Source organism: Rhinolophus hipposideros, assembly GCF_964194185.1.
Source record: "Rhinolophus hipposideros genome assembly, chromosome: 2".
Taxonomy (NCBI): domain Eukaryota; kingdom Metazoa; phylum Chordata; class Mammalia; order Chiroptera; family Rhinolophidae; genus Rhinolophus; species Rhinolophus hipposideros.
In genome coordinates this window covers 53061446-53074859 of record NC_138048.1, presented here as the reverse complement: position 1 = coordinate 53074859, position 13414 = coordinate 53061446, and the positions used below count along the sequence as shown (strand labels likewise).

The window sequence follows — 13414 nt, the reverse complement described above, 5'->3', positions numbered from 1 at the left end:
GTGCCAGAACCTTGCCTCCGTTTTATCTCATAGCCACCCTGTAAGGTCATGTGTGAGGGGACGGAGACACAGACAGGTTACATCCAGGGCCACACTGTTCCCTTATGTCACAGACTGCACCAGAGTCCAAGTCTTGGGCTCCAAGCCATGCGCTCCTGCCTGGGGGCCTTTCCTTTGCAGGCAAGGGACAGACTCTGCCGGGGGTGCAAAGGGTGGTGAGCTGCAGAGCGGAGGGAAAGAACAAGTATGCTCCCAGGAGCAGGCCTGGCCCGACCAGAGCAGGGCAGCAGAAGCCAGCCTCTGGCACATTCCATCCCACCAGCAGGATGATCACTTAATGGGGCTGCTTAACTGTAATTACCCCAATACATAAAATAAATGGCTTTAATTTAAAAGACATTAAGTTAACAGCAGGCTTTGTGCCAGGTGACAGGGCCTGGCTCGGCTGCTCAGAACCGGCACCTGAAACAGGGATGGGAGCACAGAGCTGCGTCGTGGAGCCAGGGCCCCAGTACAGCGCTCCGAGGCCTGGAGGAAAGGGTTGGAAAGTGACGTTGCCCCAGCAACCTAACCTGGTCCTCAGCAACCCACAGGCCAGGGTGCGTGGTCTACACCGAAGGCAAGAGCTGTGGACAGGGCAGGGTGTGAGGAAGGGTGCAGGGCGTCCTTTCTGGGCACTCCCTTCCCTGACAGGTACTCTGAGCTCAGCCCTCCAGCCGCAGCCCAGCTCCTCCTCTCAGGGCCTGGCTCCCTCAGGCACAGACAGACTGGGAAGGCCCCCATTCCCGGCTGTGCACGGCCTTGAGGTGGGTGTCTGAGCCCATCTGACTGACGGCTGAGGCAGGAGGCTCCACGCAGTCAGGCAACTCGGCCACGGTCACGCTGCCTACCAGCACCAGCACGCAAGTCACAGTCACGGCACCCCTTCCCCCCACGCCTGCCTCCGCCACTGGCCTAACGTCCCACCAAGTGCCAGGACACCTGGGTCGCAGACCCAGAGCAAACCTAGCCACTCGTGGTAGGTGACACGGCATCCACCGGCACACAGCTGTGAGAGACACATTTCACCTTTGTAAGAGGAAGCCCGCCCCCTGGCACACGAAGGGCGCACGCTAGGTGAGACAGAGACCCCAGATGGAGCGTAAAAGGTGCGCCCTGGGACGCTGGAGGCCGCGTGGGCGGTGCCTGGCTGCAGTCACAGAGCGGGGACCCAGGAAGGCTCGGAGGCTCGGATGCAGACACACCCCGCCCCCACCTGCTGAGCTGCAGGGAAGCGCGGAAGGCCTCTCCATCCAGGATCCAGGCATCCCAGTTTCTTTTTCATCCACCTTTTTCAAAGGGACTCAACAAAGCAGGTTTACACCAGGCGCAGGAAGGAAATGACCGCCCACAATCGCCACGCAGACTCCCTTTCATTTCAGTCTTCCTTTCTAAACCACGGAGGGGCGGGGAGTGGGGGACGCTCGTGGAGAAAGAACAAAAACAGCCTGCGCGTGCCCCAGGCTGGCCTGGTGGGCGCAGAGCAGGCGGCTCGGCGAGGGGCTCGGCCCAGAACGGCGGGGCAGCGGCGCCCTCCAGCGGCCGCGCTCGGCTCTGCAGGCCTGCGAGGGGGGCAAGTTCTCCCGGGACTGAGTCTCCGCGAGGACACGGTGACCCGCAGGGGGCACCGGCGGTCCGCTGTGGACTGCACTCCAGCAGCTCCTCCTCCTCCTGGCCTGGGAGGTCCGCGCGCTGACTCCAGCCCTGGAGCTCCCTCCAGCGAGCAACCCCGAGCAGAGGGTACATACACCACGTAGTTTTCTTCCGAAAAATACTGGGGGAGCCCAATACTGACTCCCGGGACTATCTCAGGCACAGGGCAGCTGGGGAACCAGCGCGGAGGGACCCGCAAAGGTTCAGCCTCCTGGAGGCCAGTGAGACGCCTTCCCCAGCCAGGGAGATCCGTGGGTACACGAGGAGGCGAGGCCTGGCTGGGAAGGTGAAGACAGGCCCACACCCTCCCTCGCTACTGTGGGAGTTGGGTGAGCTGGCCCTCAGCCACCTTCCCAAAGAGGACAGAAGCTGTTGATAATGCTGACACTCAAACAGAAGAGGGAAGGGCCTGGGCTGGTTCTAAGGGCAACTCTGCCTGGATCTGAACAAGTGGGCCCTGCTCAGGGCCTGTCAGCTCACTGGGAGGGCTGCGCGGAGAGGTTCCGAGTTTTCTTCCCACTCAATGCGGGGAGTCCGCAAGGCTCTGCGGAGACCAGTGATTTTGAAGCTGCACTGGCAGCAAGCACAGGCTTTGTTCAGACTGAACGTATGGACTTGGGGCAGCTGGGCAGGGCGGTGCTGGGGGCTGTCAGGTGGGCCACAGCCCACTTCGTCCTCCCCAGCTCCCTATCTGTGGGGCCTCCAACTCCTCCAAGCATGTTACACAGCCCAGCCTCGTGGCTTAGTGGGGGAGCCCAAGTAAGAACCAGACCTCTGAGCCTGGGCCCCCCGCCCCCATCCCAATCACAGTGATGCTCAAACCAGACGTTTGTGAAGGCACTTTTATAAGCTCTAAAGTGCTGACCAAATGTGACTGTTATTCTCCTCATCAAGTCTCCATAGTAATAATACCCCCTTTCTGATTTTAGGCATAACATTACTATCCACATCAGAAATTTCCAAACCGTGTTCTTCAGAATACACCACCGTCATTTCCAGTGATGTTACAATTTTCAGGGTGGGGAGGAAGAGTCAAGGTACCTGTTTTTTCGTATAAAATGCATTTTGGTAAATACGTAAGAAAAGGACCAAATAACATTTATTCAGTTGTCCTTATCAATATATAATCATCTCATCATTAGTCATTAGGGAAATACAAATCAAAACCACCATGAAATGCTACTTCATACCCACTAGGATGGCTATAATCAAAAACACACAAGTGCTGGCGAGGATGTAAAATGGTACAGCTCCTTCGGAAAACAGTCTGGCGGGTCCTCAACAAGTTAAACAGTTACCATACGACCCAGCCACTCCACTCCCAGGTACATACCCAAGCAATCTGAAAACATATATCCACACAAAAACTTGTAAACGAATGTTCACAGAAAATTATTCATAATAGCCAAAAAGTGGAAACCCAAATGTCCATCAACTAATGAATGAATAAATAAAATGTGGTCTATCCATACAACGGAATATTATTCAACCATTAAAACGGATGTACTGACACGTGTTACAACATGAACCTTAAAAAATTACAAGTGAAAGAAGCTAGACACAAAAATTCATATAGCAAATGAGTCCATTTCTATGAAATGCTCAGAACAGGGAAATTTACAGAGAGAGAAAGGAGATTAGTGGTTGCCGGGGCTGAGAGTAAAGGGGGCATGGGGGATGACTGCTGATGGATACAGGGTTTCTTTTGGGGGTAATGAAATGTTCTGGAATTAGTGGTCATAACTGAACAACCTTGTGAATATATGAAAAACTACTGCACTGTATATTTTAAATGGGCGAATTTTATGGTATGTGAATATCTCAGTTTGCAAAGAAAACATTGCAAAGAAATGTAATTATCTGTCTTTCAAAAATGGCCTATGGGAACAGAGAACAGTCAGAAAATCATAAAGAATCGTTGACGCCCAAACCTGGGAACATTTCATCTGTGCACGGAAGCCCCCAGAGCATTTACAAATCACCCATGTATCAATGTATTTCATCTGTATGATGATCCCTGGCCTATGTTATATATGGGCTTTACCTTATAATTTCAACACATACCTGTGAAATTATCCAGAGTTTATTGCATATGATACAATAATACTATACAATGTTATTCCGTACAGATCTGTGACTAAAGTCTTCCATAAGAAACATGCACAAGAAACATAAACTACTACAGTTGTTTCATAAACATATAATTTAAAAGAGTTCCAACGTTAAATGTGTTTGGTAAACTACCACTGTTCTCTAAATTCTATAGTATAAAATGGCAGCTTATCTTTTCAAAGAGCCTCTCATTTCAGGACACAAGACTTTGATCACCTCTTTCCCCGAGTGCCATAAACTATTCAAAAATTTCATTCCGTTGCAAGGCGCCTGCTGCTGTGACCAGCTAGAGAATCTGCATTTCAGTGTCACCAGTTTATTAGCTTCATCGGTGAGACAGCCAGCATCAAGGTCTTTCCACTCAGGCTTGTTTCAAGCCCCAACTATGAGCTCAGGCACTCGTCTTCTCAACGACACTCACAGTTTTGCTCTTGCAGTACAAGAACCTCTGGAAATCCCCAACGTGTACAAACAGCTTTAACATTTGTCGTCACTCCTAGTCCTCAGCATACGCTCCTCTAGGAATCCAACAATCACTTTTAAGTGTGGAATGCACATGGCTTCCTTCTGAGTCTTAACGTGTCTGGACACTAAGCCACCCACCGTCATGCTCTGAGGAGGTGCAAGTTAGATGTATGAGGGGTGATTCACCAAGAATTCGTCTACGATGTCTTGGGTTTCATTCATAGAGCTGTCAGTCAGTCAACTATCAAGTACTACTGAGAACCCAGAATGCAGCAGGACCCGTGCTAAGAACAGTGATGGGGAAAAGAGGGCACCTCCTCACCATGCAGGACGCCTGCCCAGACCAGCACTCGGCCTCTTGCTCCCTGACCATCACGCCTACCCCACCACGCACACAAACGCCTCCCTGAAGGCAGGAGGAGGCGCTGATCTGACGGGAGAGTCTGGCAGGTCTGTCTACCCCTCCTCTGGAATTCCCTGCAGAAGCCTGCCCACACCTGCAGCGAGGCGGGCGGCTGTGCAGAGCTGCCTGTCCCTCCAGAAGTCTGCCTGGGTCTTGTGTTCCAGGGTAGGTGGCTCCTGCCCCGTGTCTGTCACATCCAATCAGGCCAGAAACAGGGGTGGCAATTATGGGCTTCTGTCTGCCTGAACAGAGACGGGAAGTAACGCCCCTGCCCTCGCGAAGATTATATTTCAATAGGGAGAGGCCGACGACCAACAGATGAACAGGACGATACTTCCTCCAGCCTGCAGAGCAGTCCCACCGAAGGCCCTCGCCCGAGCCGTCTCGCTGACTGGAGCTCTCCTTCTCACTTCCCTCAGTCCCTGCCAAATGTCACCTTATCGGCAGAGCCGTCCTGACCACAGGCACAAAACAGTGAACAACTCTCCACCCGAACACACATGCAGGCCATGTCCTTCCCTGCTTGACTGCTCTCTGTCCCATTTATCCCAATCTGACTCGTATTGTTTCTCTCTGACTCCCAATCTGACTCGTATTGATTAAAGCCAAGTCTCACATCCCACCCGCCACGACCCCAGAAGGTCAGCTCCGTGTGGACAGGGACTTGGTCCTGTTTTCTGTTCACAGACACCCAGCAGAGCGCAAGTGCCTCAGGAACGTCTGTGGAATGAATAAATGAATGAACAAATGAATATGTGCTACAAACAAGGTGATGGGAAAGAACACGAGGGCTGGGCTGAGGGCTGCATCAGAAAAGGGGTTCATGGAAGGCCTGAATGGTTAGCATCTAATAATAACGCAGTGATAGCACAAGAGAAACACCACAAAGCAGCAATACTACTGTACACCCCAAGGGTGAGCCCCACCATGCCTCTCTGCAGGGGTCTGGCCACCCCAAAAAAAGGGAGGAGACGGCCGCAGGGTCCTCTCAGTGCTGAGTCATGACAGGGGCACTGGGGCCATTCATTGCATTGATTTCCTCAGAAGGCAGCCGATTGGAACCACATTGTGAGACTGGACACACGACCACCAACACAGCAGCACTGGGCGAAACGAGTTACAGCACGGTGGCATTCAATCCTCACCGCCAAGCGTGACGAGGGTGTTTAATCCTCATTTCACTGAGGAGCCTGAGGCCCTGAGAGGCGAGGTGGATTACCCACAATCCCCCAGCTAGTAACTGGCCCACTGGCATGAAACTCAGGGCTGTCTCACTCCCTCAGGACCATCTCCTGCCCAACCCACTGAGTTCTGTGGCAGGAGAGGATGTGATGCTAAGCGACATGGGTTCCTGGATGGCATGGGCTGTCCCGGACCCCCATATGTCCCCTGCAGCTATGAATTCAGCATCCACATGCAGCAGGTGCCTGGTCATTCCTGGGGCTTCAAGCTGCTGTGCGGGCTCCTCAGGTTGAAGCAGAAATAGCTGGTTGTCTACTCCAAAGCCTGCTCTCCTCTCCTTCCTGATTAAGGGAACCTCTGTTTGTAACTGGGTCCTCTGCTTTGGTTCCCCACCCTGCTGCTGCAACACAGACGTGACGGCTAACCTCTAGCAGCCATGCTGGACCCTGAGGACAGGGCCACTCCCTGGGGATGGTGAAGCAGAGCTGGGGGCAGCCGAGGACGCTGCCGACTTCACAGAGCCCCTACGCCAGCCCCGGGGTGCCTGCCCCTGGACTTGGTTTAAATGAGAAATACAGCTCAATCTTGCTAAACCACCACTATTTGCGGTTTTCATGGCATATTCTACCAACCTGATAAACAGCAAGGAAGGCTTACGGAAGAGAAAAGGCTTGATCTAAGTTTGAGAAGTGTGGGATTCCACTTGACAGACAGAAGGAGATAACAGAAGGCTCAGAGCAGCGAAGCAAAGCTCTGTGAGAGGGGGCAAAGGCTGGACTGGGATGCTGAAGCCAGCTGTTGCAAATCTAGAATGTTGGAATCACCTGGGATGACAGCCGGGAGCCAGGAGGTTTTGAGTGCAAGTGGTTTAATATCAGCATTTTAGCACGGTGAATGTATTTGGTTGGTGCAAAAGTCATCACGGTTTTTGCAATTATTTTTAACCTTCTAAACCGCAATGACTTTTGCACCAACCTCACAGAGCCCAGATAGCCTGGATGACGAGAGCTCCTCAAATGTTTCCTGAATGCCTAAGGTGCCAGGCATCGTGCCTCCCAGGGGCGGCTGCACAGGGCAGAATCCCCGAGCAGGGTCTAAAGGATGTCAGGAGAGCACCAGGCGCTCTACAGCTGCGACTCCCACACCGGCCTCTGCAGCCCCACAAACTCAGGTTCCTAGGAGAGGCGGACCCACTGACGGGGCGAGGCCCACGATTCTGTATTTTTAGTGACTGTCCCCAAGTGATTCTCTGTAGTTAGTCCATGGACCTATTATATAGACTAGAGGCCGCTCCTTACCTGGTATCTGGAACATAACAGGTTTGGGTGTTTATTACGTAAGTGAACAAGCTGTTAGAGGATAACAAACCAGTAGCTATGGAAATATTTTCAATAATAGTTGAAACAAGATTTTTCTAGTTAAGTGAATGTTTGTTAGGTATTTTAAATACCTAAAAAATAATAACTAAAATATGATCTGAGGTCACTAATCGTGTTGTACAATCTATTTCTACAACCATTTCAACCAAAAGGTATTTCTGTGTCACTTGAAAATAGCCTACGGGTGTCAGCACGAGTTGTAGGCCAGCTCACTGTTAGATGCAGGGCTTCTCTGTATGGAACAGGCATGGAGTCCCAGAGCCTACCCTGAGGGAGGAGGGGTCCCCAGCTGTCTCCGCACACTAGGGTGGGCAAGGAGCTGCCTTCCTCTTCCCAAGGTGTGCTAACACACTTCAGGGAAACTCTCCCTGGGAGCCCACTGTCCTTCTTACCTTATCTTACAAGAAGTGCTCCTTAAAGGAAAAATGTGGTACAAAGGGGAAAACATTGGCTTAGCACACAGGTCAGGAACCCCCAGTGGCATTGGGCAGATTTCCTCACCTGTTGTGCTGGTAAAGATTTCTTCCAGCTCTGATGCAACCAGGATGAGAATTTCTACAGTTTCTTTCCTCCTAATACTGAAAAATGATCCCCAGTATACAATGCACTCCCATGTAGAAGGCATGATGTCTGGTGCTAGGGATACAATACGTAAGAGAAATCAGGGGCCATGCACTTCAGGAGTTTATAGTCTAGAAAGGCAGAGACATAATTCATTCAGTAAGATATACAATTACAACTGAAATAAATGTGACTAAGAAAAGTACTTGGTGCTATGAGAGGATGGGGTGGGGCTGTACTCTAGGCAGAGGGAAAGGCATGTATGAAGTGGTGCCAGAAGCAGCTTTCTTTTCAGGAAGATTCCAAACCTGAGGAAGAATTAAGTCACAAATACAATAAGGCAAACCTTTCAGAACCACGTGTTTAAAGAAAAAAGAGCACTTTCTATCACACACAAAAAACAGATTCACAAATATGAACGCCAATGTAATAGGGGCAATTTCCTGCTGGAACTGATAAACCCTTATCTGATCCCAGCCATCTGGCTAAAAGCCCCCAAAGTCTCACCCCTTATGCCTCAACAGGGTGGTGTCAATTCCTTCATGTCATTTGCAGCTGCCTTTCAGGTCTTGGATAACGGCTGTGGCTTCTCTCCAGCAGAGGGAGAGAAACACATAAAACACAGGCTCCTAGCTGGGCACCTGGCCCTGAGGCTGGACCTGCCCCTGGACCAGTGTTTCTGGCGCCGACTATATGCCAGGCACGAGGCATAGGAATGGGAGATAAGACGTGATATAGTCAGCACCAGGAAGGTACACGAGAGAGGAACAGGAAGACACGCATTTCAAGAGGAGGTTACTTAGACGGCTTCAAGGAGGGGACGGTATCTGAATAGGGGCAAGACTTGGAGATGGAGAGAGAAAGTACTGTGACAGAGGAATGACATAAGCAAACTACAGGCTGGATAGCACTGGGTGTGCAACAAGTAGTGGCTGGAGTCCAGGAGAAGGAACAATAGACCTGGCAATGGTGTAGCGTAGGCCTGAGTTGCTACCTTTGACTCAGAAAGTTAACAGATGACATTGCTGGTCTTCAGGGTGGTGTCTGGGGAGCTGATCAAATCACAGCTCTGCCAAGCCCAAGGGCCATCAGTTTTCTCCACCGGACTAGCTCAGAAGTTCTCAAACATTAGAGTCCTACGGATCACTGGGTACAGGTTGCCAGGCCCCATTTCCAATCAGAAGATTCCAATTAAGTAAATGAAGATGGGCCCCAGGCTGAAAAACCCCAGGTGAGACCACAAGCTCCAGGCCTGGATTCTTGCCCTCCTACAGCATCAAGTGCAGGCCCAGATTAACTTCTCTTGCTAGTGGGCGGTCCTGATGGGCAGGGGACAGACCTTCGATGCTATAAGGGGATGGAAGAATGGAGCTGTGAAGGGCTCCGCCTGGACTGTCTCCAAGTCTAGGGATACTCTCAGCGGATGTGAAAGCTAAGTAAAGAGTGACCAAGGACTCAGGAGGAAGGAAAGGACATTCTGGACAAGCTGTCAGAGTACAGCTTGTACACATTCAGTACCGTTAAGGTACATGTAAGGGACGGATAAGAAGTGAAGCTGGAGAGGAAGGCCAGGCCCACAACACAAGCAGCCCTACCAAGAAATTGCCACTTGATTCTATACGCAACAAAAAGCCACAGCAGACGCTTGAGCCCCGCAGGATCCTGGCAGCAGCTTCCCTTGGTCGCTTACTGGGCACAAACACATGGAACAGTACTCCTGCCTCCCCACCCCTCCCCATGACCAACACCAGTCTCCATCCTTTAAGATCCCCTACTACTCCTATCTAAAAATCACACCTTGGATACCCTCTGTGCAACTATTAGGTCAAATGAGGAAAGCAATTTGACTGAGACAATTAACACTAAACCAGGAACCCAATCTCTGAGATGATGGGGACAAAAGGAAGCTGCCACCGCGGCAGGTTGGTCCAACCTGGAACAAGGTGGCTAGCTCTGTTCTGCTCTGCTCCCCAGATCATACTTCGTATAGCTTTCTCTTCCTCCGTTGGAGAACCCACAGCTTCTCTAAATGAGTTCATGACCCGTGGGGATAGGAGAGAAGGGAGGTCAGAGACAGGATGAGAGAGTTCACACTGGCTGGGTTGGGGCATTGATCATTTCCGACTGAAATATCTTGAAAACTAAGCAATGTCACTGCAATTTCAACAATTCAAGCGGCCTCACTTCAGACCCTGTCCAGCTGACTCTGCACCGGATGACTACTGGTGCCTTCAAATGACCTGCTTCAGCAAAAAAGTCAAAGACTGGGGAGAATAAAAAGACGTGCAGACTCTGAAGGTGCTGCTGAATCCTGCTAGCAAAGAGGGGGCGTGCTGATTCTCGAGGGGGCCGCAGTTCGTGGGGGGAGATCTGGTCAGGGCTGTCGGCTAACTCGGGGGCTCCACTCCCGCAGCAGCTGAGCGTCAGGCTCGCGGACGCGCCCCGGAGGGTGCCTGCAGCGCTCTGTGAACGCAGTTTGGGGAGGGGGCCGTGAAGGGTTAGCTTTCCACAGGCATTGGCAGTGGACAGCGTAACGAGGACACCCGTCTCCCGACCCCCGGAGCCTACTGGATGGGGCTGGGGCAGGAGGGGCCACCCTCCCGGAGCCCCAGCTGCGGCCCCGCTCACCTTGCACTTGAAGCCGGCGGCAGGCGGCAGCAGCTCCCGCAGCAGGGCCTTGGCCACCTCGCGGCTGGCCTCCTCGCTCACGAAGTGCAGATTAAGCACCTCGTGAGCCTCGAACTTGGCGAGACGCAGCAGGGAGCGGAGCGCGACGCGGGCCTTGGCCTGCAGCGCGGCGTTGTGCTCCGCCTTGGTGAACATCATCAGCAGGTGGTAGTCCACCGGCACCGCCCCACCGCCCTCCAGGCTCTTGGCCTTGGCACCCAGGACCGGCGCCACGGAGCCGCGTGCCAGTTCCGGGGCGAGCGGAGAGGGCACGGCGGGGACCCCGGCGCGGGCCTCCTTCAGCCTCTTGGTGGCGCTGGAGAAGGTCTCCCGGCCCGAGCCCAGGTAGTAGAAGGCACACACGGCGAGCGCCGCGGCCAGCAGCAGCGCGCAGTAGTGGGAGCGCACAGCGCCCAGGCGCGCCATGGCCCGGGAGCACGGGAGGCCACCTCGGAGGAGACCCATGCGCCACGGACCGGGGAACCTTGCAGCCAGGGAAGGGACGCGGAGACCGGGTACCGAGGTAGCCACTTAGTAGCCCCGGCAGCGGGCCGCGGCCATGGCGGAGGCGGAGCCACGCTGCGCAGAGCCTATCCGCGGGCGCGGATGCGCGGAGAGGTGTGGCCGGGCTGCCCGGAGGCTGCTGGGTCCTAAATTCAAAGGGATTAGAGGCAGGATGGACCCGGCGTCCGCAGTAGCCGTCCCAGCGTGATCTAAGCATCGGGCAAGGACTCGGACGCAGAAAAGGCCAGCAGGCTGTAAGAGCCGTGAAAACTGGCCTTCTTAAGTGCCCAGCCCCAGATGCAAGAACCGAAGCTGAGCCTTGAAAGGAACTGAGGAGCCCCAACGCAGGATCTTCGGTTAGCAAAAAGACTATAAACCGGACGTATAAAGAGAAAAATGTTCTCTCTATACGTGCCCCCCGCCCCCAATTTTGTAGAGGCCTTAATTCCTCTCCCTAACTCCCTTCGCATCTTGGAAACTAGCTCAGGCTGGGGGATTAAAACTGTAGCAAGTTCCTTCCCCATTCACAGTAGGGTGGACACTTGTGGAAATCGCGCCCACCCCACTTGGCATCTCTGAAGCCGACCAGAGACATCTAAAGGGTGTGACCAGCAGGGGGACCCCGCAGCCCAAAATTGCAGGTTAGTTCAGAGAGACCCAAAGGAGTAATACCAGAGATTGTGATACTAATTTATTTTTTTAAACAAACTTCAATATTTTTAAAGAGCCTTAATATGTACCAGGTAGTTTTGCAAATTCTTAACTAAGGCACATTGAGGTAACTTCTCCAAGGTCACACGCAGTGGCAATTTTGATTCTAGACAGTTGGACATTGCCAACTACATAAAAATTCATGAACTTCAATCTCCTAAGGACTGATGATGTACCAGTGTGTAAGTAAACATGTACAAATGGTCTGCGTGCTTGAAAAGGTGGTGAAAACGCACGCACAAATGCATGTGCACATTATCTCACACCAGTTTATTGTGGCCTGCCATTCTCAAAGCGTGGTTACTAGACCACAATTCATCTCATTTTGTAACTCTTCTTCCTTTCAACTGGAGTGATACTTTTCTGTAAAACACTGGACCTCTTAAACAGGCTTGGCAACAATTTCAATGCATACTACTCACCTTAAAAAAAATCAGTAACAAAAATTAACTGTTGAGTAACAGGCTCTTACTTTGGTTCATGTAATCCTCACAAGTCTAAACGGTAATATTTGCACTGTACAATTGAGGAGACTGAGATTTAGAGAATAGCCCAAATCTAGTTGGCTAGTAAGGAATGGAGTCAGGATCCTAACCCAAGTCTCACTGCCTCCAAAGCTCAAGCTTTCAGCCAAGATTAGCACTGAAAGAAGCAATCTGTGCTCTGAGTTGTATTGTACCACAACCTTCCGCAGATGACACTGTGGTTGAGAGAGTAAGCTCTCCTAAGAGCTTGTTAAGAGCAAGTTAAGAGAGCTGGACTTCCAGACTGAAGTCCACTCTGCTACTACAAGTTGACAGACACCAGGCAAGTTAATCATTCTGAGCTCAATTACACTCATATGTAAAACGGGGCTAATACTAGTACCTATGCTGCATACTGTTATGAGAGACAATAGGTTAAAACACAGTCACAACAGTACCTAACACATAAACAAATATAAACTATGCTAGAAACACCAAGTTCTAAAAAAAAAAGTCTAAATATTCAACAACAAAATATAATTTAGCAACCATAGCTTTTTTGAAATATTTACAAAGATTAAACCCCAAATCTCCATTAGGACTTCCTTACATGTTCCACAGAATCCCCCCAGCAGTGTGCTACAGCTGTATTATTATATTCTAATTATTGTTCATTAGTAATTCTTAAATTGTGCCTTTTAGTCCCCAGACCTACACCATCAATAAGGTGGTTTTTTCTTCTGCCACTTACTCTAGAATTTATTGAACAAATATTTTGTTCTTCAAAACTTTGTAAGACCTCACTACTGGAATTTATGGAAGAAATGAATAACAAGATAATTTAAATTTTATATAGAAAATAAGTAGATGCAGAAAAATACTCAATAAATTGTTCTTATCTCTGGCTTCTTCATTCTCAATTCTTTGACCATAAGAAAAATTAATTTTGCAGCCTCTGAAATATACTGTTGACTTAAAGCTAAAATAGTGAGTTAAAGGTAGCCAGTTATTCAGTAGATATCAAGTTACTACTACATGCTAATCATAGTAGCACCTGTGGACGCAACAGTGGAAAACAACAAGAATCCCTGCCCTCATGGAATTTACATTCTAGCAAGGGAAAACAGCCAAGTAAGAAAAAGTATGTAGTGTGTCAGATGGTGATATGTGCTCTTTTCTCAGATTAAAATAGATACATCTGGGTATATAAGAAGTAACATGGCTAAATAGACAATGAATTTGGTAAGCACAATAACCCTTCAGTTCTAACTTTA

At 50.8% G+C, this 13414-nt stretch overlaps 1 protein-coding gene across 1 annotated transcript in view; it reads right to left on the bottom strand.

The window, feature by feature from the left end:
* XXYLT1 (xyloside xylosyltransferase 1) overlaps positions 1-11044 on the bottom strand; it is a 166256-nt gene extending 155212 nt beyond the window's left edge. The window contains exon 1 of the mRNA XM_081066414.1: positions 10423-11044. Coding sequence (XP_080922540.1) covers positions 10423-10926 — 504 coding nt within the window. The 5' untranslated portion in view covers positions 10927-11044. The remainder of the gene's footprint in view (positions 1-10422) is intronic.
* Positions 11045-13414: the final 2370 nt, after the last annotated feature.